The 25218-nt window shown below is 38.3% G+C and overlaps 2 protein-coding genes and 1 pseudogene across 6 annotated transcripts in view; 1 reads left to right on the top strand and 2 right to left on the bottom strand.

The window, feature by feature from the left end:
- Positions 1 to 14067, top strand: part of C2CD6 (C2 calcium dependent domain containing 6) — a 184043-nt gene extending 169976 nt beyond the window's left edge. The window contains exons 14-16 of one of the 3 annotated variants that reach the window (XM_010354948.2): positions 5462 to 5536; positions 6681 to 10271; positions 13584 to 13878. In XM_010354948.2, the coding sequence (XP_010353250.2) occupies positions 5462 to 5536; positions 6681 to 10271; positions 13584 to 13874 (3957 nt within the window). In that variant the 3' untranslated portion in view covers positions 13875 to 13878. Of the gene's footprint in view, positions 1 to 5461; positions 5537 to 6680; positions 10272 to 13583 lie in introns of all 3 variants that reach the window. The other 2 variants (XM_010354951.2, XM_010354949.2) reach the window with 2 other exon arrangements.
- A 5805-nt stretch (positions 14068 to 19872) lies between these two features.
- Positions 19873 to 25218, bottom strand: part of STRADB (STE20 related adaptor beta) — a 31975-nt gene continuing 26629 nt past the window's right edge. The window contains exons 8-12 of one of the 2 annotated variants that reach the window (XM_010354946.2): positions 23265 to 23436; positions 22864 to 22968; positions 22457 to 22701; positions 21520 to 21562; positions 19873 to 20697 (exon numbers count right to left, since the gene is read on the bottom strand). In XM_010354946.2, the coding sequence (XP_010353248.1) occupies positions 20554 to 20697; positions 21520 to 21562; positions 22457 to 22701; positions 22864 to 22968; positions 23265 to 23436 (709 nt within the window). In that variant the 3' untranslated portion in view covers positions 19873 to 20553. The remainder of the gene's footprint in view (positions 20698 to 21519; positions 21563 to 22456; positions 22702 to 22863; positions 22969 to 23264; positions 23437 to 25218) is intronic. The other variant, XM_010354947.2, reaches the window with a different exon arrangement.
- Positions 23750 to 24915, bottom strand: LOC104655518 (annotated as a pseudogene). Its single transcript, XR_746985.2, has one exon. The product of XR_746985.2 is annotated as an RWD domain-containing protein 1 pseudogene (transcript).

Here is a 25218-nt window from a genome sequence, read left to right as displayed (position 1 = left end):
GGTAGGTTGTTAATTTGAGATCTTTCTTTCTTTTTTTTTTTTTTTTTTGAGACAGAGTTTCGCTCTTATTGCCCAGGCTGGAATGCAATGGCACGATCTTGGCTCACTGCAACCTCTGCCTCCTGGGTTCAAGCAATTCTCCTGCCTCAGCCTCCTGAGTAGCTAGGATTACAGGCATGTACCACCACGCCCAGCTAATTTTGTATTTTTAGTAGAGACGCGATTTCTCCACATTGGTCAGGCTAGTCTCGAACTCCCGACCTCAGGTGATCTGCCTGCCTTGGCCTCCCAAAGTGCTGGGATTATAGGCGTGAGCCACCACTCATGCCCAGCCTGAGATATTTCTCTTTTTTAATGTAAATGCTTACAGCCATAAATTTCTCCCCTTAGCGCTGATTTTTCTGTGTCCCTTAAGTTTTGGTATGTTGTGTTTTCATTTGTCTCAAGGTATCTCCTAATTTTTCTTGTAATTTCTTCTGTGACACATTGGTTTTTAAAGAATTTTTTTGTTTAATTTCCAAATGTTTGTGAATTTTCTAATTTTCTTCTATTACTGATTTCTAGCTTTATTCTACTGTTAGAATAAATTTCAGTATGCGTAGAAGTTTTTCAGTTAAGAATAATGTTTAACTTGATTAAACATGATTAATCATGTTAATGATTAACATGAGTTAATCATGAGTAACATGTTAAGCATGAGTAACAAAAACTTAGAAACAGTGCCTTAAATCGTAATATTGTGGTTTCATGATGTCATCGGGGGCCCAGATTCCTTTTCTTTATGGACAGCCATCCTCAGCATGAGCATGTTACTGAAGGGTGACACCAGATGGACTTTTTATCTCCAGGCATCACATGCATTCCAGGCTGGAGTGCAGCGATGTGATCTCCACTCACTGCAACCTCCACCTCCCGGGTTCAAGTGATTCTCCTGCCTCAGCCTCCCAAGTAGCTGGAACCACAGGCGTGGGCCACCATGCTCAGCTAATTTTTTGTATTTTTAGTAGAGACAGGGTTTCACCATGTTAGCCAGGATGGTCTCGATCTCCTGACCTCGTGATCCACCCGCCTTGGCCTCCCAAAGTACTGGGATTACAGGTGTGAGCCACTGCACCTGACCGTCGGCCTCTGTTTTAAGATACTCTCTCAGCAACTTCCAATTATGTCCGGTTGGCCAAAATTTTGTCACATGGCCACTCCTGTCTGCAAAGGAGGCTAGAAGATGTAGTGCTTTTGATAGGGGACATTTCTGCCCCTTAAAAAAATGTAAGTTCTTGAGATAATACATTTTAGGAAGGCAACTAGCATTCTCTGTCACAGGGAGCAAGAGACTACTTAGGATACCACTGCTTGGGGAAACATGATGGTGGCTTGTTCTATAGTAGTAGGGGGGTTGATGGGAAAAGGTGATTGGATATATATACACATAATTATATATATATAATATATATATATATCCAATATATATTAATATCTAAATTATATGTATATAATTTTTTTAGACAGGGTCTCACTCTGTTGCCCAGGCTGGAGTGTAGTGGTATGATCATACCTCACTGCAACCTCCCACTCCCGGGCTCAAGTGATCCCCCACCTCAGCCTCCTGAGTAACTGGGACCATAATAAGCTGCACCACCACACCTGGCTAATTTTTTGTAGTTTTTGTAGAGACAAGGTTTTTCCATGTTGCTCAGGCTGATCTCAAACTCCTGGACTCAGGTGATCCACCTGCCTCAGCCTCCCAAAGTGCTGGGATTACAGGTGTGAGCCACCGCGCCTGGTCATACTTGATCTGATTTGAAGGCATCAGCCACAGGACTTAATGCTGGATTAGTTATGGAAAGAAGAAGGAGAGGAATAAAAACTCTTAGGTTTCTGGCCTAACAATTCCAGAGATAGAAGCATCATCAACCGAGAAGAGGAAAAACAGAAAGCTTAAGGGTTTTCTTTTTTGGGAGTGTGGTGCCTAATCTAAAATTGTATTTTATATACATTAAATTTGAGATAATTATCATACGGCTAAAGGGAACTCAATATTCTCTTGAATATCTCTGAGAATCTTTTCCAAGGGTCACCCTCCTCCTACATTCCTCAGAAATATTTCTATTTACTCAAGAGTTAGTTCCATTTGTTCTTATTGATTCTTCCTTACATATATCAATGTTTCTCATATACATGATAAACTTCGTTTTATGTTTATAAATGGAGGGGTATGTTGATTGTATAGGTATGCTCTGTCCATGTGCTGGGCAGGCTTCCCTAGAGGGTGTGTAGGGATGAAAGATGGTAGGTAGGATCACTGAGTTCTCTACATTTCCAAAGAACCAGTGTGTTTCCTGGATGGAACTCCCTTTTTTCAAATCCCCTTTTAGTTTTCTCATTTGGAAGTGTGAGTCTCAGCAGTCCTTACTCTGCTTCCCTGTCAAGGCCCAAAACTTATATCTCTGCATAGGAATATGCCATATTCTCCTTAGAGAACAGTTTTTTTGATGTTTGGGAGAGTGACTGGGGAAAGACAGTGCTGCCAGCAGTGTTTGATCTGTGTGCACAGAGAAAGAAAGGGGTGATAATGAAGGGTCCAAGAGGTCTAGCTGTTCCAAATGCAGCTGTTTAATAGCTATGGACATTCCCGTGATCTGATTTTCTTTGTGTGTGCTGAGTGTGATGGTTAATATTAGGTGTCAACTTAACTGGATTGAGAGATGACTAGAGGGCTGGAAGAGTATTGTTTCTGGGTGTGTCTGTGAGGGTGTTGCCAGAGGAGACTGACATTTGAGGCGGTGGACTGGGAGAGGAAAACCCACCCTCAATGTGGGTGGGCACTGTCCAGTTGCTGCCAGCTCAGCTAGAACAAAGCAGACAGAGGAAGAGGGATGAGCTTGCTTGCTGAGTCTTCTGGCTCACTCCCTCTTCCCTTGCCAGATGCTTTGCTTCCTCTCCTCCTGCCCTGGGACATCAGACTCCAGGTTTTTTGGCCTTTGGACTCTGGGACTTGCAGTAGCGGTCTCCAGGGGGCTTTCAGGCCTTCAGCTACAGACTGAGGGTTGCACTGTTGGCTTCCCTGGTTTTGAGGCTTTCAAACTTGGACTGAGCCACTCCTGGCTTCTCTCTTTCTCCAGCTTGCAGATAGCCTATCGCAGGAATTCGTTGTGTAATCATGTGCGCTATTCTCCCTAATAAACTCCCTTTATATATACATATATCCTGTTGGTTCTGTCCCTCTGGAGAACCCTGATTAATACACTGACTTGGAATGTATTGCTTCTCAGGCCCCCCTGATTTTACATCTCTAATAACTATTGTTTAAGGTTATGGTTTTTCTGATTGGGGTTTTCCATGAAGTCAATTATATCTACTGTCATATTTTCTGAATTTTCTCAAAGTTCTAGATCCTGGTAGCTCACCTTACTGATTTCCAGTATTGCCATGGTTCTTTCTTTGTGAAATAATATTTTCTGTTAATGTACTGGCACCTTGGGAGATAGGAGAGTAGACTCACATGTTAAGTCTACATCTTGAAGCTCCTGTATTGATTTGTTAAATTGTCTTTTCCTAGCTTCCTAACATGCATACCTAGAGCATTCCCCCAATATTACTTTACTGAAGCTTTTTATTTATGAAAGTATTATATGTTCATCTAATCAATACTACCCAGTTAAACAGAGTAAAAGTTAATAGCATCCTCCTTCCTCTCCTCCAGAGCTACTCCCGTGAGAAAACAATGTAAGCATTTTGAAACCATTCACACATTTGTCCATGCTTGTAGTAGGGGGGATTTTTTGTTTGCTTTGTTTGTTACAAAAATGAAATTATATTTTTCTACTACTTGTTCTTTCACTTGTTTATCATACATGTTTCTTTTTTAGATTTTTCTATTAAATTCATTTAAAGCAATAAACTTTCAAATGTTATAATGTCAACTGTGTTTAAGAGAGATTTGGGGGAAATTTAAGCAAAGAAAAACAAAAGGAACAAAAGAATAGGTATGGAAGTACAAGATGTATGTCAAGAATTCAGAGTTAGACACATTTGGCTGGAGGAGAGGAACCATACTGGCAAATATTGAGAAACTTGTAGAGACAATACAGAGTTGGTGTGTGAGGACAATGAGTGGGAAGCCACTGAGGCTTTAAGAATAGGGTCATTTATTAATTGCTTAATGTTAATTAAACCTTAAAACAACCTAAAAGTATCTCTAATAAAAATGTTACTCATTGAATTGTTATTTTACTTACTTTAGTCCGTAGTGAACCCTCTATAGACTAAAGGAGATAATGTATAGGAAAGTCATTTGAAGTACCAAGTGTTGTGTAAAGAGATGTGTCACGTTTTCTCTCTGTATGAGCTGGCAGTATGGATGCACATTCTGATGCTTCTAAAGCCACTCATTCTCCCTCACTGCTATCAGGATTGTGTGGGGAACTGAGTACCCAATGAAAACTTTGGACACCTAGGATTTAAGCTACTAATCATCTGGGTAACTTGGGACAAGAAACTTCAGCTTCAGATTCTGTGTAAAATAAGAACTAGAACTACATTATCTCCAAAACACTTCCATTTCTAAAAATTCAATGGTTCTGTGATCCTGTAATGGTTCTCACACATCTTGATTTAATACTCAAGTATTTCTTTAGGGAGTTTTACATCTTCATTTAACAGTGACAGGTTGATAATCACTGAAAATGCTATCTATGGCTGGGCGCGGTGGCTCATGCCTGTAATCCCAGCACTTTGGGAGGCCAAGGAAGATGGATCACTTGAGGTCAGGAGTTCAAGACCAGCCTGGCCAACATGGCAAAACCCTGTCTCTACAAAAAATATAAAAATTAGCCAGATGTGCTGGCACATGGCTGTAATCCCAGCTACTCAGGTGGCTGAGGCACAAGAATCACTTGAACCCAGGAGGCAGAGGTTGCAGTGAGCCAAGATCACACCACTGTACTCTGGCCTGGGCAACAGAGCAAGACTGTCTCGAAATAATAATAAATAAATAAATAAAATGCTATCTCCATATAATATGAGCTGCCATGTATTGTCTAAAGGCATCTCACAGCCTTTTAAAAATCAGATTACATTTCTTCTGACAATTCTATTTTATTTTTACTTTCGTTTCTGCTTGAAGTTGCTGTGCATTATTTTGAGTTTACAAATTCAATACAAATCAGATTACATTCCTTCTGACAATTCTATTTTATTTTCACTTTTGTTTCTGCTTGAAGTTGCTGTGCATTATTCTGAGTTTACAAATTCAATAGGGTGACTATTATAATACCAAAGAAGCCAATATTTCACATATATAATATTATATGTATAAAGATTTATTTCATAATTGGCAAGGTATAGTTGTTATGATAAAAAATATTTAGGTTTAAAAATTTTATACCTCTAATACTATTGCAAGAATAAAATGATCTTGATACTCTTACAAGTAATCTAAAATTAGAACTTCTTTTTTTATAAGGTGGCTTTTTCACCAAAAGAATATAATTCACCATCTTTCAGACCAGAATATATAGAATTCAAACCAAAATTTCAGGTGAGTCCTGAATTATTCTATCCCAGTATCATTATACTTAATTACTAGGTTTCTTCAATACTTTAATCAATAGTTCTAAAAAGCTACTCATTAGAAACACCTGGCTATCGTAAAAAATACACATTCCCAGGTCCATTTCTGACTTAATGAATCTCAACCCAGAAACAGAACCCGGGAATTTGTATTTCTCAAAAAGGAAAACAAAAAAATAAAAATACTAAGGGGATTCTTAATTTGTCATCTAGGTATCCACTAGAATTTGAAAACCAGTTATAATAAGTTGCATCCATTAAAAATAATTTTGAACTACTAAGTTGAAATAAAATAAGACAAATACTAGGCTGATTCTTTCACATTTAGCTTTTTTTTAGTTAGATAACACAGAAGCATGAAAAAAGAGTTTCAATAACAATTTTTATTGTGAAGGCTGTTTCAATGATAGAAGAGCCTGATCCCAAAGCTAAAAAGCTGCTTATGAATATTACACTGAAATTTTACTGTAATCCTGAGTTTTCTATGTGGGTCTCCCTTATCCATTTCTGAGGCATTATACAGTATGCATCAAAAAGCAAGATTAAACTGTGACATGTTAAGGACTGGGTGGAGCTCATTATCATTGTTGAAACTCTCAGACTTAAAGGCAGATGATATATGCCCCTAAGTCAGTTTTCAGAGAATATTTGATACTTTTCATGAGTTTCATTTCAGTACTTTTCACTACTTGCTTGAATTTAAAAAAATATTTCTTACATTGCTATGAATGTAGCAAATATTTAGGTAGATGAGACTTGGATCCTGATGTTAGCCACTGTCTAAGGAAATGAAGCTAACACTAGAAATTAAGTTCTTAACAATAAGCTATTTATGGGTGGCTTTTTAAGTATTTAAAAATATTCTAAGTAGCAAAAAGCACTTGGACACAAAATAGCATCAGAATTAAGAATTTGAAATTTTTCCATTAAAATATTTTATTTCAATTTCAAATATTTTAAAATAATTAAAGTTGATTTTCTCCCTTTGTGGAGGGTAGGAGAGTGAATAGATATATTGACAGATTGCTCAAAGAAAATTAACTAGAAAATGTATAATAAATTCAAAATCATTGCTACCAAATGTCTTACCTTTTTTTTTTTTAACATTGCAGTTTCAGAAAGTCAACAAGAACGGTTTTGATCCTTTTCTAAGGAATATAAACAAAATGTCAGTCAGAAAAAGAAAAGATCAAGATATATACAAACGTAGAAACATTTTAGGTGCAGAGATTATAGAGCACGAAGACCAGGATCCTCCTTATCCAGCACAATCAAAAACTGCAGGACCTGCTAATAAAACCTGGGCCCATGACCCTAATATCTTCACAACAAAGACGTCAGAAACTGAGAATAAGTTAGCCCCTGACCCTACTATCAATACGATAAAGGGTTTAGATACAAAGAATAATTTAAAAGAAAATCTACCAAATGTATCTTTACCAAGTTTCAAAGGAGAATCATCAAGGGCTGGAAATGTACATGCAAATACATGTCACCTCTCGAAGTCTTTAAATTTTACCCCACAGATAGAATATTTAAAACAATCAATGATACTCAAGTCAATTTTAAGTAAAAATCTGCAAGACCTTTCAGACAAATTATTTTCTAAACCAGAAGTTAGTATGAACAGTGAAGCAAGAGAGAAAAGTAGTTCTCTACTTATAAGCATTCATGATAAATCATCAAGTAGTATGGAAGACAACGTATTGGGAAAAAAACAAGATTTAAACAACTGGCTTTCAGAAAAAGACATTTTAAATTCAAAGACTACTTTAAGTCAAATAATTAAAAATATTCCTGTGGATTTATTTTCAGAAGGTAGTCAAATAATTGAAAATATTCCTGCAGATTCACTTTCAGAAGGTGATCAAGTAATTAAAAATATTCCTGAATATTCACTTTCAGAACGGCGTCAGATAATTAAAAATATTCCTGCAGATTCATTTTCAGAAGGTGGACCAGGACAATCTCCGGAGGTAGAAGAACATGTCTCTAAAACACACTTCGAAGCAGATGAGAGAGATTTTCCAATTAAAAAAAAGAGTAGTATCAAAAAGAAACATTTAATAAGTGAAGTACCTAACTCCAAATCAGGTTCAAGTGGCACTGTACATGACTACATTGTGAGGCAAATATTCACTGCACCAATATTCTCAGAATTGGAGATAGAAGTGAAAGAGCCAAGTGAAACACCAATGAACTTGGAAACTCAATTACCTACACCTTGGAAGAGAAGTTTGTCGTCACATATTCTACTTCATGAAGATAATGCTGATAAAATAGAATTGCCACAGCCCAGATCTGCTATAAGCCAGATAATACAAGCATTTCCTATAGAAACACTTTTAGAATCTGGGATAATCAAAGTGATAGAATTAGATAAAGAACGCCGTAAGAGTTCTTTGCTGGGTATGGGGATCACTTCTCCTAAAGGAAAGCTGAAGGATTCCCAAGAGTATTATTCAGAAATCAGAAGCGAGACAGAACCTCTTTCTGAGCAGAATATACCCATCATTCCCAAAGACACTACTTCTGTTAGTAGAGTTGAATTTATACGGGAAGACCAAAATATGTTCCCACAAGATTCAAGTTATTATTCAATAGCAAATAAAGAACTGGATTTGCCAAGAAATGGTCAGAGGCTTGGTAAAGATGAATATGACCTCAGTTCTACTTTAGAAAGTTTAACTAACTCATTAATGGATAAACTTAATGAATCAGATGAAATAATGTTAAAATCCTTTTTAAAAAACATCTTCAATGTTTTTTTCAAATATAATCAATCTGAAAGAAGAGGACAACCAGAAAGAGAATTAGAAAGACTAATTCAACCTTCTTTTACAAGTGACACAGAACACCTTAAAGAAATCCAAGAGAATTTTGATAAAGTAGACAAATTAGACAGAAAACATATTTTGAGTCCAAAGTTGCGTGTGTTTCTAGAAGAACTCTCAGAGTCAGAAGTAAAAAATTTAAAATCTGAATTAAGTAAACAAATCCAGCATTACCTTGTAGAAAGACTTTCAGAATCAGGACATATCACCAAGGAGGACTTACCAAAAATCTACCGAAATCTGTATCTGATGAATGAGAAGGTAGAGCAGAAAGGGCCAAACAGTTTTCAGGGGAAATATTCCGAAACTGTGAAAGAAATCATGTCTTTTGTCAAAAATTTCAATCATCATTTCATAGATAAACATTTAGAAATAAAGCTAAGGTCTTTTTTAAATGAGATTCTCCAAAACTATTTCCTAAAAAACATTTCAGAAAGCAGTTTATTTAATGAGACAGAATCTGAGACTATATACCCAAACATGTCTTCTCTAAGGACTAAAAGTGTCTCACTTTCTTTTCACGAACTAGAACAAGATATTTCAAAGGGGAGTTTTGGTAGAAGGTTTGAAATAAACATGAAATATCCTTTAAGTAAATCTCTACAAAACTATCTGAAAGCTTTATCAGAAAATGAATTATTACATCTAAAAGCTGATTTAAGCAAACACCTCCAGGGTCTTTTTATAGAAAAACTTTCAAAATCAGGACTAATGACAAAAAGGCAATTAGAAGGGATCAACCAGCATATAAATTTGCTTAATTCTAGTTCTATACCATTAAAATATGTAAAGACACATTTACCTTTTAGAGATGACCATCACTTTGTGGAGAAGCATTCAGAAAAGCAAAATAAATATTCAAGAATTGTTCAACAAACCACTTTACAAACGGTTTCTGAGGATAAACTTAGAGAAACAGAATTGATTCGAGAGAAAGAAAAGAAATATTTTCCCTTACAGAATTTAAAAGAAAATTCATCTTTAATTAGGGAACAGAAAAGTTATTACACTAAAGAAGAAGCTAAAACACCAAGTTTAATCAAAGTACAACCTTCTTCCAATAAAAATATCCAGGCAAGTCCATTAAATAATTCATCAGAAACACTTGCAGATACACTGCTTAAGAAACTAAGGAAAGAACATGTATTTATGCAGCTTCCTCAAGCAAAAAATTCTGTTCATAAAACAGAGATTCAAGACCCATATAGTTGGGGTGGTAAATCAAAAATAACTCAATCAAAAGCTTGGTGTGACAGGACACAGAAAATGAAGTCCCTTGATAGAAAGGAGCATGTAAACATCTATAAATGGACTGTTCAGGAAAAACCTGAAGCAGTATTAACATCATATCCAAGAATTCCTAATGCCAGAATGCCAAGGGAAGATGAGTACGTAAACAGACTCACTTTTCCTTCCTGGCAAACTAGCACTTTAACTCATTTCAATACAGAGACTGAGGAAAAATCAAAATTAGAAGACCAGTATTGTCAGAGACTGAAAGGAAATAATAACAATAATAAAAAACATTTAGTAACATTTGCACAATACAAAAAAGAAATACAAACTTTTTATATAAAACCAGATGAAATTTGCAGTGAAAAATGTGCCAAGTTCCCTGAAATACAGTCATTCCAATATAAAAATGTAGAAAATGAGAAAAACTCGAAACCATCCGTCTTCCCAGAATTATTTAAGAGAGAAGATCTAAAACCCAAGGTCCGAAAAGAAAGAGACCGTGTCGCCAAACCAAAAAAGTCATTTAACAAGCTAGTCAGGATACTACCAACCACACTGCCCACCACAAGAATTCACCTAAAGAAGTCTGTTCCAAGGACACTGCTTCACTGGACTGCAAGAACTACTATACATGTAATGATGTTTTTCTAAGTCTTCTACTTCTGTATTTGGCAAAGTTCTGGCAATAATTTAGGGTGTGTGTATCTGCATCCAACTGTGTGTATAACCTTAATTACCCCCAAGACATACAGACCTCCAATTTAAAAATTCCTCTGAAAGGCCGGGCGCGGTGACTCACGCCTGTAATCCCAGCACTTTGGGAGGCCGAGGCGGGTGGATCACGAGGTCAGGAGATGGAGACCATCCTGGCTAACATGGTGAAACCCCGTTTCTACTAAAAATACAAAAAATTAGCCAGGCGTGGTGGCGGGCGCCTGTAGTCCCAGCTACTTGAGAGGCTGAGGCAGGAGAATGGTGTGAACCCGGGAGGCGGAGCTTGCAGTGAGCCGAGATTGCGCCACTGCACTCCAACCTGGGCGACAGAGTGAGACTCCGTCTCAAAACAAAACAAATCAAAAAATTCCTCTGAAACTTAAGTATCACCTCACCTGATTCAAAATGCAATCACAAAATCAGGGAGACTGTTAACACACCTACTACCTTTTTATGAAATAAACAGTGGAAACCCTTCCTCCAACCCACCATCTGGGACATGAATTAGAAAAAGGTGCCCTCTTCCTCTGGGCAGATTCTCCCAGCTGACACAGCCGAGAGTCAGAGTACATAGTCCTGATTGTGGAAAACTGCCTGGATTTTAGCCCTGACTAAAATTAGTACAACTATTGGCTGTGGCCAGATACTGTGGAAACATAGCTGACATTTTCTTTTCGTAGAGATTAACTACAACTATTAGAGGTTTTTTTTTTTTTTTTTTTTCACATAGCCGAATTATCTTTGCTTCGGTTAAACAAATATGAAGCTCCTATGTGCCAGTTATCTGGCTGAAAATTAGGGATATGTAAAATTTACAATCCATTGGATTATGAATTGCAAGAATTTAACTTCTAGTCTTTTCTTTTTTCACCACCATGCTATATCATGTGCTGAGAAACTTGAGAATTCAAATATATTTTTAATATTAACATAAAATGATTAGGAGGCCAGGCTCGGTGGCTCACGCCTATAATGCCAGCACTTTGGGAGGCTGAGGCAGGGGGATCACTTGAGGCCAGGAGTTTGAGACCAGCCTGGCCAATGTGGTGAAACTCCGTCTCTACTAAAAGTACAAAAATTAGCTGGGTGTTGTGGTGCATGTCTGTAATCCCAGCTACTTGAGAGACTGAGGCACGAGAATCACTTGAACCCAGGAGGCAGAGGTTGCAGTGAGCCAAGATGGCGCCACTGCACTCCAGCCTGGACAACAGAGCAAGAGCCGTCACCAAAAAAAACAAAACAAAACAAAAAAAATTAGGAAAGTAAATCTGCGACTAGACTTTATACAAATCATTCTAAAGCAAATTTAAAATCTAGAATGGAAGGGACTTTTAATTTTCCGAATCACTGGTCTTCCCTGTAGTATGCATAACAGGCATGATCCATAATTGGAAAAACTGCTAAGTAAATATGAGTAGGTAAAACTCACATTAAATTGATACTTTGATGTGCATAATTCTCCCTTTGAGAAAAATAAATCTAATTTCTGCATAAGTATTTTGGTTTTATTTTCCACAGTAAAGCAAACTATTTGCTTTATAGTAGCAGGGTAAATATTATATAGCTATATATTATACACGCTATATATTATACAATTAAATATTAACTATATAGTGGCAGGGTAAAAATATCAGCTTATATTTTCAATTTTGGATTTTTCTTTTCTATCTAAATTCTGAAATTTAGTATTGACAGGGTGAGTGTTTGTATATATACACATGTGTCTATACACTTGGAAAAAAGATAGAAGATGGGGTCATAGTTTTCAAAGAGGATTTTCTGATTTTTTAAAAGACAAATGGAATCTTTAATACAACTTTTCAAGCAAAGTAAGAAATTGCGTTTATGTTAAATGATATAAGATTATATAGGATCTCAGAACCCTTATCCTAAGAGGAGGCAAGGGAGATAGAGTTATCTTTATTTCTCTTGGTTAAACCAACTGTTCCTAAACTTTCCTCTAATAGATAATTGAGTGGTAAGAGGACATTTTTCAGATGATCAGAACAACTTACTCATCTGATTTTCTAAAATTCAGGAATCTCCCAAAGGAATCAAGACAAAAGAGAGAGAAATTGAATCGTAGGAGCACCTAGAAAAGTGACCAGTGGCCTGGGTCTCCATGCCCTTTCACTGCCACTCCAGTAATGGGTTATATCAGCTGTGAAGGAAAATTATGTGTTACTCACTAACATAGCATAAATTATCGCAGTGTGGCTTCCCTAATTGTCTTGTGTACATAAGAGGGAAGAGGAAGAATGTTTTCTTGCCTTCTTCAAAGTCAGGCAAAAATGTTAAATAGGTAGAATTTATCTTTAGACTCATTATACATTCTTTTTTGTAAATCTTTTTCTGACTGCCTAATTCTTATTAGTCCTGCCCAATGTTCCCTGACCCCCAGTTCTATTAATCCATCCCCACCTGTGTTCAAATCAAGCAGCCCATTCCCTTGGTGTGGCTATCTTTGCAAGTATTATGAGATGAGCTACTCAAACTGCTGAGGAAATTGTTTACCCTAATTTGAGGATAACTACTAGATTCATACCTTATATAGCTATAAAATAGAAAATTTGAAAAAGAATCATTTATTATGGTATATATCCTTCCAGTTATTTTACTGAATGTTTTACTTGTTTACTCACAGTATACATGCAATTTTTTATTTTTAATGTAAACATTACAATCATATTCTTGGATGTGGCACACACACGCTCCCTCTCTATGTATATAAATTAAAGATGGTTATTAAAGGATGAAAGATCAAATTCTGGATGACATAAAAAGTAAAATATAAGAGTTCATAATTTATATTTGGGGTCAGGGAGAGAGATTTTGGTGGAGAGAAATTACAAAGTAATCTGGCCAGCATTGCTTAGGAGTCTGTCCCCTGAGGTCAGCTCTCAAGTTTTTCAGGTTTCTAGCTTCTTATCTTCAATATCTTTTGAAATAACGGATCCTTTGTAACAGTAAGATCTTTTTAAAGCATGGTTTCTAGCATAGTATCTAGCACAGTATCTAACGGGAGGCATGGGTGTAGGGTCTGAATTTAGAGACTGTCTAAGAAACATCCAGTGTTTTCATTCTTTGTCTTTAACTGTTGCTATTATAAACTTTAGTCCTTGTATGTTTTTCTTTTTTCTTTTGACCATCCATGTCAGAAGTCCTTGTAAATTTAAAACCTACTTTTAAGAAACCTAATTTACCAATCTGATCTTTTATTTTATTATTTAGGATTGTTCAGATAAATTTGAGGATTTACATGACATGACCTCATTTATACACTTTAAAAAAGTAAAATCAAGATCAAGGCTTTTAGGAAAAAGCTCAGATGATATCCATAATCATGCCAGACACTCTGCAAGACCATATACTGCTCCGGAGGTTAACAAGCAACGAGAGAGCTACAGTGGAAAGTTTACAAGTCGTCGAATGGTTTCATCAGGCTTAGTTCATATAAATGATAAAACATCATATTGTGAAATGCAAAAAATGCGGCCAAAAAAAATTAAAAGAGGATATTGAAAAATGTTCGTTCATTTGTGTTATTATAAAGCATGTTTAACTTAGAATGATATGTGAGACCAGCAGTCAGAATATCATTTCTCCATTAACAAAATGGTTTGGAGATCTCTTCTTAATTGTGTGACAGAAGTCAGCAACCAAATTTCATCTTGTTAGAACCATTTTGTTTTGAGTAAAATGAAAAACAAACACATTTGATATAAATGTGTTTTCGTTCATGAACCTTAGGGAATAAACCCAGAAATGTGTGTTTAGTTTATATTCATGAACAAAGTTTTATTTCTCAGTTTTTACTTTTTCCACTATATAATATCACTCCAATTTGGTTTTCTCTGACTTCTCCAACCTTTGTTACACTGTAAATTATCCCTTTCTACCCAGTTTTCAAGTGATTTGTGGTTACCAATGTGTGCAGCCTTTTGTTATGAATATATACTTTTAGGCCAGGCACCATGGCTCATGCCTGTAATCCCAGCACTCTGGGAGGCCAAGGCGAGTGGATGGCTTGAGCCCCGGAGTTCTAGACCAGCCTGGGCAACATGGTGAAACCCCGTCTCTACAAAAAATCAGCTGGGCGTGGTAGCACGCCTGTGGTCCCAGCTACTGAGGAAGCTGAGGTGGAAGAACCACCTGAGCCTGGGAGGCCAAGGCTGCAGTGAGTTGTGAGAGTGATACCCCTCGCAAGAAAAAAAAAAAAAAAAGAATATATACTTTTACTCTTCAGCTCTAGTTATATTTCTAGATTCAATAGTTTGCAATTCTCTGGGCCTTATACTTGTTTATTAACTTTTTTGGGACAGAGTTCTAGCTATGTTGCCCAGGTTGGTCTCAAACTCTGGGCTCAAATGATCCTCCCGCCTCAGCTTGTCAAGTAACTGAGATTTATAGGTGTGTGCCACCACACCCAGCTGAACTTTTATTCATTTTAACATCATCTGATATTGCATTTTTTTACACAATAAATATGAATATAGTTAATTCCTGAAGTATCTCTTACACAGCAGTGACTTTCTAAGTTACTCATGTAATTGTGAAAGAGCCTCTTAGTACCACCATACTTGGGAAACTGCATAAAATTGTAGAAACTGAATAAAATACAATCTGGCTAAATCAACATAGGATTTAAATCAGACTTCTGAGAATTAGTTCTGTTTCTTTGTAAGTACAGTATTTGGATCTTGTTGAACTTTGATCCACTCTTGAAAAGCAAAACTCGATTTACAGAATTTTTGTGTCTGTTTTTCTACCAGAAGTTATAATGACTATGGGGTTTAAATAGAATTGGTTGATGGAAAATGTAATTCCTGATCATTCAATGTTATAATCAGGATAGTAATTTTTTATAGGGACTAAGAATTTCCAGTAATCCTCAAAGTTGTCAGTACTTGTATCAGTCAGCTTGTAACTGGAAAACACAACTCTAGATCTTTCAGGTAGAAGGAATACAGGGAGTTGGTTTTGTGGGTGATGGAATCAAGGCTAAGAAGCAGAAAGGGATGTTGAAGCAACCCAGAGATTAGCAAGAGTGGGAAGTGCTACCACCACTCGGATGGAAAGGACAGTAGGGGGAACTGGTGCTACCAGAGTCTTGAAGCTAGAGACAAAGATGATCCCGCCACTGCCAGGGACACTCGAAGCAGAAGGGGAGTGGGGCCAAGGGTGAGATATACTATGTTTCTCCTCTCTTGTCCTGCTCTCTGATCTTCTACTATTGCCTCATTGGAAACCAGAGATTGCGGGTACATGGGAAACGTAGATCCTAGTGAAGCAGAACAGGGAGAGAGTGGAGAAATGAACTTGAGAGCTAATAGGCAACTGGCCAACAGTACTTATGAGGGAAACCATTGATCTGGCTTGCAGTAAAGGACGAAATATTTACTAGATAGAAATCTCAAATCTCTTTGCCACATTAACTTTTTAATGGCAATATTGTGACAAGCAAAGAATTTAAAACTTCTTACCATGGAAATCTCTTACATTTTCAAAAGTCTTTTTTTTTTTTTAATTCAAATACTTTAATTCAAGAGAGAATTCAGTAAATATTAAACATCTACAATACGCCAGACACTTTTACTGAACAGCAATATACCAGTGAATAAGACAATATTCTCAGGAAGTCCACAGTCCTTCGGGAACATAAACACAGAAGTAATTAGAGTTGTGTCAGTGCTTTTTGGGGAAGGTACTATAGAAGCTCATAGGAGGGCATTTTAGCTAAAGTGACTGCTAGTTTGGGTCCTTTGAAAAGCGGACACCAAGATGAAATTAGATGTGTGGTAGTCATGGCCCCTACCAATGTGTCCATGTCCTAATCCCAGAAACCTGTGAATGTTACCTTATGTGATGAGAGATTTTTGCAACTGTGATTAAACCAATGGTGTTGAGATGGGGGGAATTATCCCAAATTATCTGGGTGGGCACAATATAATCACAAAAGTCAGAGAAGGAGATGGGACCACAGAAGCAGAAGTTGGAGCAGTGCTGTGCCATGAGGGAAGGAAGTAGGAAGCCTCTAGAATCTGGGAAGGCAACAGAATCTCCCCTAGAGACTCCGGAAGGAGTGTAGCGCTACCAATCCATTTTAAACTGTCAGATAATGAATGTGCATTATTTTAAGCCACTGGGTTTGTGGTAATTTGTCACAGCCGTGAGAGGAAATTAATACCACCTGCAACAGATGTTTTGAGGGGAAAAGTCTGGGAGGGAAAACTAGGGAGGCAGTAGAAGATGGCTGGGAGAGCTGTCCATGATGTAAGTCTGACCAAAGTGGAAGAGAGGGAGGAAGACAAAAAGGCAGAATAGGAAATGGCTTAGACTGCAGTGTCATTCTAAATAAGTTTCAGTCGAGCTGATGGGGGGTGCTCCAGCCGAAGCCATTAATCACAAAAGGCCTTTGTCTCCCAGGAATGGGCTTGACTTGCAATCCCTGCTGCCAGGGGTAGGGATAGGATGAGGCAGGTATGGTAGGTAGGATAATGTTCCCCAAAAGATGCCTACATCCTAAGGCCCAGAACCTGTTAATATGTTAGGTTATGTAGCTAAAGGGAACTATGATTGCAGACAGAATTAAGATTGCTTATCAGCTGACTGTAGACAGGGAAGCTATCCCAGATTATCTCGCTATGCCCAGTATAATCACAGGGGTCTTTAAAAAGTAGAAGATGGAATCAAAGGGAGAACCAGAGAAATGGCAGAATGAGGATTCAGCCCCAAATTGCTGACTTTGAAGATGGACAAACAGGGCCATGAGCCAAGGAATGTGAATAGTTTCTAAAAACTGAAAAGGCCAAGGAAACAGATTCCCCTCTGGAGCCTCCAGAAGGAAAGGAACCCTGCCTAAACCTTGATTTTAGCTCAGTAAGACTGATTTCAAACTTCTGTACCAGAACTTCAAAATAATATTTGTGTTGCTTAAGCCACTAAGTTTGTGGCAATTTGTTACAGCAGCCATTGGAAATACAGCAAGCAAGGAGCCTAAGGTACAAAATTTAAGAAAGCACTCACAGGGTGAAGTCATCACTCACAGTGATACCCATGGTGATGGTTGATTTTGTGTGTCAACTGTACTGGGCACAGGTGCCCAGATACTTGGTCAAACATTATTCTGAATGCCTGTACTCCCAGCACTTTGGGAGTCCAAGGTCAAGAGTTCTAGACTAGCCTGGCCAACATGGTGAAACCCCATCTCTACTAAAAATACAAAAATGAGCTGGACATGGTGGCTGGAGCCTGTAATCCCAGCTACTTGGGAGGCTGATGCCGGAGACTCACTTGAACCCGGGAGGTGGAAGTTACAGTGAGCTGAAATCATGCCACTGCACTCCAGCCTGGGCGACAGAGCAAGACTCTATCTCAAAAAAACAAACAAAAAATAACATTATTCTTAGTGTCTCTGTGAGGATATGTATTAGAGTTCTCCAGAGGGGCAGAACTAATGAATATATGAAATGGAGTTTACTAGGGAGAATTGGCTCACACTATCACAAGGTGAAGTCCTGCAGTAGGCCATCTGCAAGCTGAGGAAGAAAGAAGCCAGCAGTTGCTCCATCCAAGTCCAAAAGCCTCAAAAGCAGCAAAGCCAACAGTGCAGCCCTCAGTCTGTGGCTGAAGGCCCAAAAGTCCCCAGGAGGCCCGTGTGCAACTCCCAGAGTCCAAAGGCCAAAGAACCTAGAGTCTGATGTCTAAGGGCAGGAGGAGTGGAAGGAAGCATCCAACATGGAAGAAAGATGAAATCCTCAAGGCTCAGCAAACAAGGTTATCCCTCTTCTGGCCGCCATCTTCTAGCTGTTTAGCAGCTGACTGCATGGTGCCCACCCACATTGATGGTGGGTCTTCCTCTCCCAGTCCACTGACTCAAATGTCACTCTCCTCTGGCAAAACCCTCATAGACACACCCAGAAACAATACTTTACCACAAGGGTCCCCAAACTCCTCTGTGGACCCATACGAGTCAGTGGCCTGTTAGGAACCCAGCATCACAGCAGGTGAGCAGCAGGGTGGGTGAGCATTACCGCCTGAGCTCCGCCTCCTGCCAGATCAGCGACCACATTAAATTCTCATAGGAGCACCAACCCTATTGTGAACTGCACACACGAGCGATCTAGGTTGTGCCGCTCCTTGTGATAATCTAATGCCTGAGATGGAACAGTTTCATCCTGAAACTATCCCCCACCCCATGGAGAAACTGTATACCACAAAACTGGTGCCAAAAAGTTGGGACCACTGTGTTATCAGCTATCTAGACATCCTTCAATCCAATCAAGTTGACAATATTAACCATCACAGGGTGTTTCTGGATCAGACTAACATTTAAATTGGTCGACTAAGTAAAGCAGATGGCATTCTCTAATGTGAGTGGACCTCATCCAATCAATTGAAGACCTGAATAGAAGAGAAAGGCTAAACTTCCCCCAAGTAAAAGAGAATTCCTCCTGCCTGAATGCATTTGAACTGGGACATTGGCTTTTTCCTGCCTTTGGACTCAAACTGAAACACTTACTCTTCCTGGGTCTTGAGTCTGACAGCCTTTGACGAGAACTACACCATCAGCTCTTCTGGATGTCCAGCTTGCTAACTCACCTGGTAGATCTTTGGACTTGTCAGCCTCCACAATCGCATGAACCAATTCTTTATAATAAATCCATTTATATATGTGTATATATAAAATATAGATATATATGCACATTCATTCTATTGGTTACTTCTCTGGAGTACCCTAATACACCCCATAGTAGGAGATCTGAGAAGCACCATTTCATGCCCTTTATGGTCCAATTTTTAAACTACACACATTCAGGAGACCCTCCACACAGATTTGAAAGAACCTCTAAGGTCTCTGGGCCTCTCTTACAGAAGGGAAATTTAGAAGGAGGAGGTTAGTAGGATGAACTATAGCCCTTACCACTAGAGTTGCTCTTAGGGCCTCAGTGGTCTTCATCTTCTCCCTTTTCCACTGTCCATTTTAAATTCTTTCACTTTGGTGGGTCTTGGTGGCTTAACGGATGGAGTAACCCAAACCTTCATTCTTGAGCGGGTCCAGTCAATAAACATGAAGATAATTGTGCTTGAAATGGCCTATGGATTTGTATATTATTTGTCTTTTTAATATTTTAGTCCTGAAGTAATCATTTTAAAATAACTTTTAATGTAATATAAATAAGATTGTATAAATTAAGCAAATCAACTGAAGTAGGTCCCAGTTTACCACACCTCCAAACTACGTATTCTTTTTGAATACGTAGTTTGAGACATGGCAGAGTCTCTTTTCTAGTTAGGAAATATTAATTAAGACCTCTATGTCCTCATGTTGTACCTCCTACAGGAGCAATAACCATACAAAAGGCCAGAATGCCTTCTGCCTCCATTTAATCGAATACTCAGTTGATTATAGATTATGTAAATGAATCTGCTTGAGAAAGGGCTTTTCTTGGCAAAACAAATCAGAATCTGTATTTTAGCTCTGTCAAACCACGCAAGGAAAATAAATAAAAGCATAAACTCAATTCAGTAAATCTTTATTGAGCTCCCACGGGGTGCATGAATTTAGGATCTATAATTTACATAAGTAGGAAAGTGTTACTTTAGCCCCCTTTTTAAAAAAAAAAGCAAATTACAATTTCTGTATATATTTCAAGTGAATCATTTAATGTGAGTGAGGTTCAGTTAGATGTTACCATAAGTATTAACAGAAGAAAAAGGGAAAGCACAAACATTTTCCCTCTACCAGAAAAGGGTCTGATGTAAGATAAACCAGCCTGTTGGTTTAACAATAGCTCATTAAAAAGGCCAGAGAATCTGGGAGAAGAAGATGTACTTGGAAGCACTGTCCTCTGAGGGCCCATTTCCAAGGGACAGCAAAATACTGAAAAAAACTAACTGGCTCAAAAATTATATTGAGAGAGAAAAAGAGTTAGTCACAGCTTAGAAAAAAATTCCAGAATAAATGACACTCGCTAGATTAGTAATTCTGATGTTTCCTTGGAGTTGTCATAGTACTCTGTGGGAACCAGAGGGACTACAAACTGATGCCCCTTTGAACAGAGTGGTTTTAAATAATAGATTCTCCAGTGCACCAACTGTATTTTCAAGTATAATTCTGGTATTTGTACCTAGCAATACAGAAGAAAAAGCAGCAAGGAGAAAGTGTCAAGTATAAAGGACATAAAATGATTTGGCAGCCCTAGAATTCCCAGTATGAGTCTTTTTCATCAGGAAAATCACATTCTGGCTCAGTCCAAGGTAACACTGGAGGCAATGATATTGATGGCTTGTTATAAGCAGGAGGCAACAGTGAAAGTATTGAATCGTGGCTTTCTTCTTTCATCTGTTAAAGAAACTCAAAATAAGGCTGTTGATACATCATTTCAATACATCAGTTTTGTTAGCAATAAATAACTTTTAAAGAATTTATGTTAAATGTGTTTAAAATTGTTTTCAGGTATTCCCCCTAAAACTGCCTTTGATTCTAGTCATCTGAAAACAGGAAGAAGAGCCAAATAAACTGACTTCTTTCAGAATTACTTTGCCCTTTCATCATTTCTAGCCAACATAGAAAATGTCTCTGAATTAATCAAAATATACACCAAGCATCAATAACATGTAATGATAGTCCATTTTGTTTTTACTCATTTTGTTTTGAAGAATGAAAGTATTTTAGGCCGGGCGCGGTGGCTCAAGCCTGTAATCCCAGCACTTTGGGAGGCCGAGACGGGCGGATCATGAGGTCAGGAGATCGAGACCATCCTGGCTAACACGGTGAAACCCCGTCTCTACTAAAAAATACAAAAAACTAGCCGGGCGACGAGGTGGGCGCCTGTAGTCCCAGCTACTCGGGAGGCTGAGACAGGAGAATGGCGTGAACCCGGGAGGCGGAGCTTGCAGTGAGCTGAGATCCGGCCACTGCACTCCAGCCTGGGCAGCAGAGCAAGACTCCGACTCAAAAAAAAAAAAAAAAAAAAAAAAAAAAAGAAAGTATTTTAGAAAGTCTGTAATTGAACTACCAAGTTTTCTTGTTTTTAACTTTATTTTGTAACAGAGTTATTAGTAAGGACCTTGGTAACCAAATTATCTCATCAAGCCAACAAAATAAAGTGACTTTTTAATAGTAATTAAAAACATCAAGACAACGGATGATAGATCAGCTCACCTGTTTGAAGAAAACATGGGACAATAAACTGCTTGCTGATGGCCTGAAATTTTTAAGAAAGTTATAAAAAAAACCTTTATATTAGAATGTAGATTTCAGGTGTATAAATATGTTAGAAATTAGGTTTAGAGCTATAAAACCCAATAAGAAAAAAATTAAAAAGAATATGTATCAGAAGCCCAATTCTTAGCTACAACCTTGACTAAAGGGAATAATTGTAGAGGTACCCTTCAATTAATCCATAATCAGCATCTACTGGACACAGTATTTACTGACAGTAACTTAGTAGGGTAGCAGCAATTTACATTTTTATACTGCTTAGAGTCAACATAAATGTGCTAATTAATGTCTAGAAAGAGTAACTGATTTTTACTCTGATTTTTCTTGTAAAAATCAGTTAGAAAATGGTACAGCTGAGACTGAAGCCCAACTCTTCTGATTCTTTTATTTTCTTTTGAGATGCAGTCTCACTCTTGTCACCTAGGTTACAGTACAGTGGCGTGATCTCGGCTCACTGCAACCTCTGCTTACCGGGTTCAAGCGATTCTCCTCCCTCAGCCTCCCGAGTAGCTGGGACTACAGGTGCATGCCACCACACCCGGCTAATTTTTGTATTTTTAGTAGAACGGGGTTTCACCATGTTGGCCAGGCTGGTCTTGAACTCCTGACCTCAGGCGATCCACCCGCCTCGGCCTCCCAAAGTGCTGGGATTATAGGCGTGAGCCACCGCACCCAGCCTCTTCTGATTTTGAATCCAGTATTCTCATTTCCTTGTTCCCACTAGTTGTTCTTAGCACTGACATTTTCTAGATTAGACAATATTTTGATCAAAACATTGATAAAAGATTTGTATTCTCCTGGAAGGGCAATGTTACAAAGCTTCTATAAAATGTAAAACATGTACAATTTTGCAGTATTTAGAAGAGATCAATATTACCTTTTCTCAGGATCTTGTTGCAAACAGAGCTGTACCAAGCTAAAGAAGGCAGGAGAGAAGGTTTTTGAGGATGGTGTGTGTAATCGGTCACTATTTACTGTGTGAGTTCCACTGGAGACAAGCACGCTTTCTCCAATCCCAGAGTCTACACCTGACCGGGAGTTTTTCATTCTAGATTCTGATTGAGGGAAAATACTGATATCCAATGGGCTGTAAGGAGGACCTTTCAGTTTCTGTAACAGCATCTAAAAGAAACAGAACTTTCCTTCAACACTTTCCCGGCAAAATATTAAAACAGTAACAATAAAGCTCCTAAGAGTCTATAGCAAATGTATTTAACAGAAATTAACTAGAATGTAAGCAATCTTATGAAAGGGAAGTAGCTCAGGGATTTTAGCAGCACTTACCTGAGTTCTATGCATGTCCTGGAAAGGCACCTGCCCACTGGCTAATTCACATGCTGTAATCCCAACACTGTAAATATCTGACTTCACATTATACCCATGTAAATCCTGTAGGACACAATTAATTTGAAGTCTTTTAGTGCAAATAAGTTAACCAAAAGTTATACATGTGTGCTTTTTTGATAAAGAATGGTGAACAATAATGGAAAAGAAACCCATAAGTGACAAATCAAGACACACTTAATATATGGTATTTAATTTCCTAACACAATTTTGACAAGAAAGAGAAATAAAGTCTTGCAGAAGGCCATTCACCAATCCACATATAAAGTCACAACTGTACTTCAGTCAAACTCAGAAGACACTTGAGACACAGAAAACCCAATGCAACGGCCACACCTGACCTGTCTCAGTAGTTCTGGACTCAGCCACGGCTGCACTGATGTGCTGAACTGTGGGAAATCATACACAGCCGTATGCCTCTGTCCATGCTTAACCAAACTATGCAGATGGGACAGGCCAGAGAGGGTCACTAGGCCATCACCAGAAATGAGGATATGGCTGGCTTTAATACTCCTGGAACAAAGAGAAACAATCCTAAGTAACAGGAAACTGGCCAATGAAGAAAGAATAAAAATCTGGTAGGAACACATCCATATATTCTCTTGGAAATTAAATACCCTTTATAAAACAGCAGTATAAACTGCAAAACAGTACTGCAAAACTGCTGTTTACACAGGAAATATTCAGGGAATAGGAATTCTTTCAACTACTTACTACAGCACCAACACAAGTAAAGATAAATAATTGAAAGCTACATGTTAAGAACTGATGGCTGGGCGCAGTGGCTCACGCCTCTAATCCCAACACTTTGTTTTTTTCTTTTTTCTTTTTTTTTTGAAATTTTAAGGTCAGTTTATTAAGTTCAATGATGAAAGCTATCAGAAGAATACTCTCCTGAAAATAATTTTTTCTTAGAAAAAAAGAAAGGAAAACAAAACCCTCTGAGCATAGCCACAGATGCTGTGGCAGTCAAGCCTCTCTGCAGATGGGGACAGTTCATTAGTCAGTTGAGTCACTCTCTGGGTCAGCAGGATTATAGTCTGGATCATCTTCATCATCCTCCAGCTCTAAGTCATCCATTTCTTGGAACAAAGACTCATCTACCTCCAGGTTGTTTCCAACATCCTCCAAGAACTGGATATCAGATGTGTCAAGATTATGGTCCGTTTCAAATAGTTGTTTCCCACTTAATTTATTTTTTCCTGCTTGTTTTCTTCTTTCATCCTTTTCTTTTTAATTTCCAAGAGTTCTGCATCAAACTTGGCCTTCCAATTTAAGAAATTCTCAATTGTAACTGGAGTACCATGGAATAATTGCTTTTCAGCTTCTTCTGCTTCTTTTTCTTTTTGTTTCTTTTCTTCTTCTCTTCTAGTTTTTATCTGATCTACTATTTCATTTAATTTTTCTTGCACAGCTGTCACTAGAGTAAAAATCATCACCATACCAAGATTTTCTTCCGCCTGTAATGCTAGTAATTTTAAAATGTCTGAGACATCATTATCTTCTAGGTTTTCCTAGGAGAATATTTCATAAAGGGGAGCTTCATCTGGGTATTTTTCACTGTATGTAAACTTGAGGGTAGTCTGGACAGTTTCATCATTTTCTCCAGCCTCAGATGTCACAGTAATGGTGAAGCTGGGTGGATTTTCTGATAATACTTAGCAGGACCTTGTCAAGTGAAGAACTACTGAAGGAGAATGTGGTATCAGGAGAGTCCATTTATATTTTGGAAGACTAGTTGTTAGGAGGGTTGGATCAATGTGCAATCAAGCTGTGAAGGAGTCAGGGTAGATGGACTCCAGAGCCTTCAGCTCGTTGCGCTGCTCCTCGCCGTAATCTGTCATCATGGCCCTTGCTCTTGCCCATGGATTGCCCAGACACCTAGGCAGCGCGCAGCAGCCCAGACAGCTGCAGCACCGGGAGCTCTAATCCCAACACTTTGGAAGGCTGAGGCGGGCAGATCATGAGGTCAGGAGATCGAGGCGATCCTGGATAACATGGTGAAACCCCATCTCTACTAAAAATACAAAAAATTAGCCAGGCATGGTGGCGGGTGCCTGTAGTCCCAGCTACTTGGGAGGCTGAGGCAGGAGAATGGCGTGAACCCAGGAGGTAGAGCTTGCAATGAGCCAAGATGGCGCCACTGCACTCCAGCCTGGGGGACAGAGCGAGACTCTGTCCGTCTCAAAAAAAAAAAAGAACTGATAATATTTTTTCAAACAAGGAATGGAATCAAATAATTAATTTCACTTTTTTTTTTTTTGAGACAGAGTCTCACTCTGTGGCCCAGGCTGG

Source organism: Rhinopithecus roxellana, chromosome 14 (genome assembly GCF_007565055.1).
Source record: "Rhinopithecus roxellana isolate Shanxi Qingling chromosome 14, ASM756505v1, whole genome shotgun sequence".
Lineage (NCBI taxonomy): Eukaryota > Metazoa > Chordata > Mammalia > Primates > Cercopithecidae > Rhinopithecus > Rhinopithecus roxellana.
Note: the sequence above shows the minus strand (reverse complement) of the source record. Positions and strands in the feature narration are given on the sequence as shown.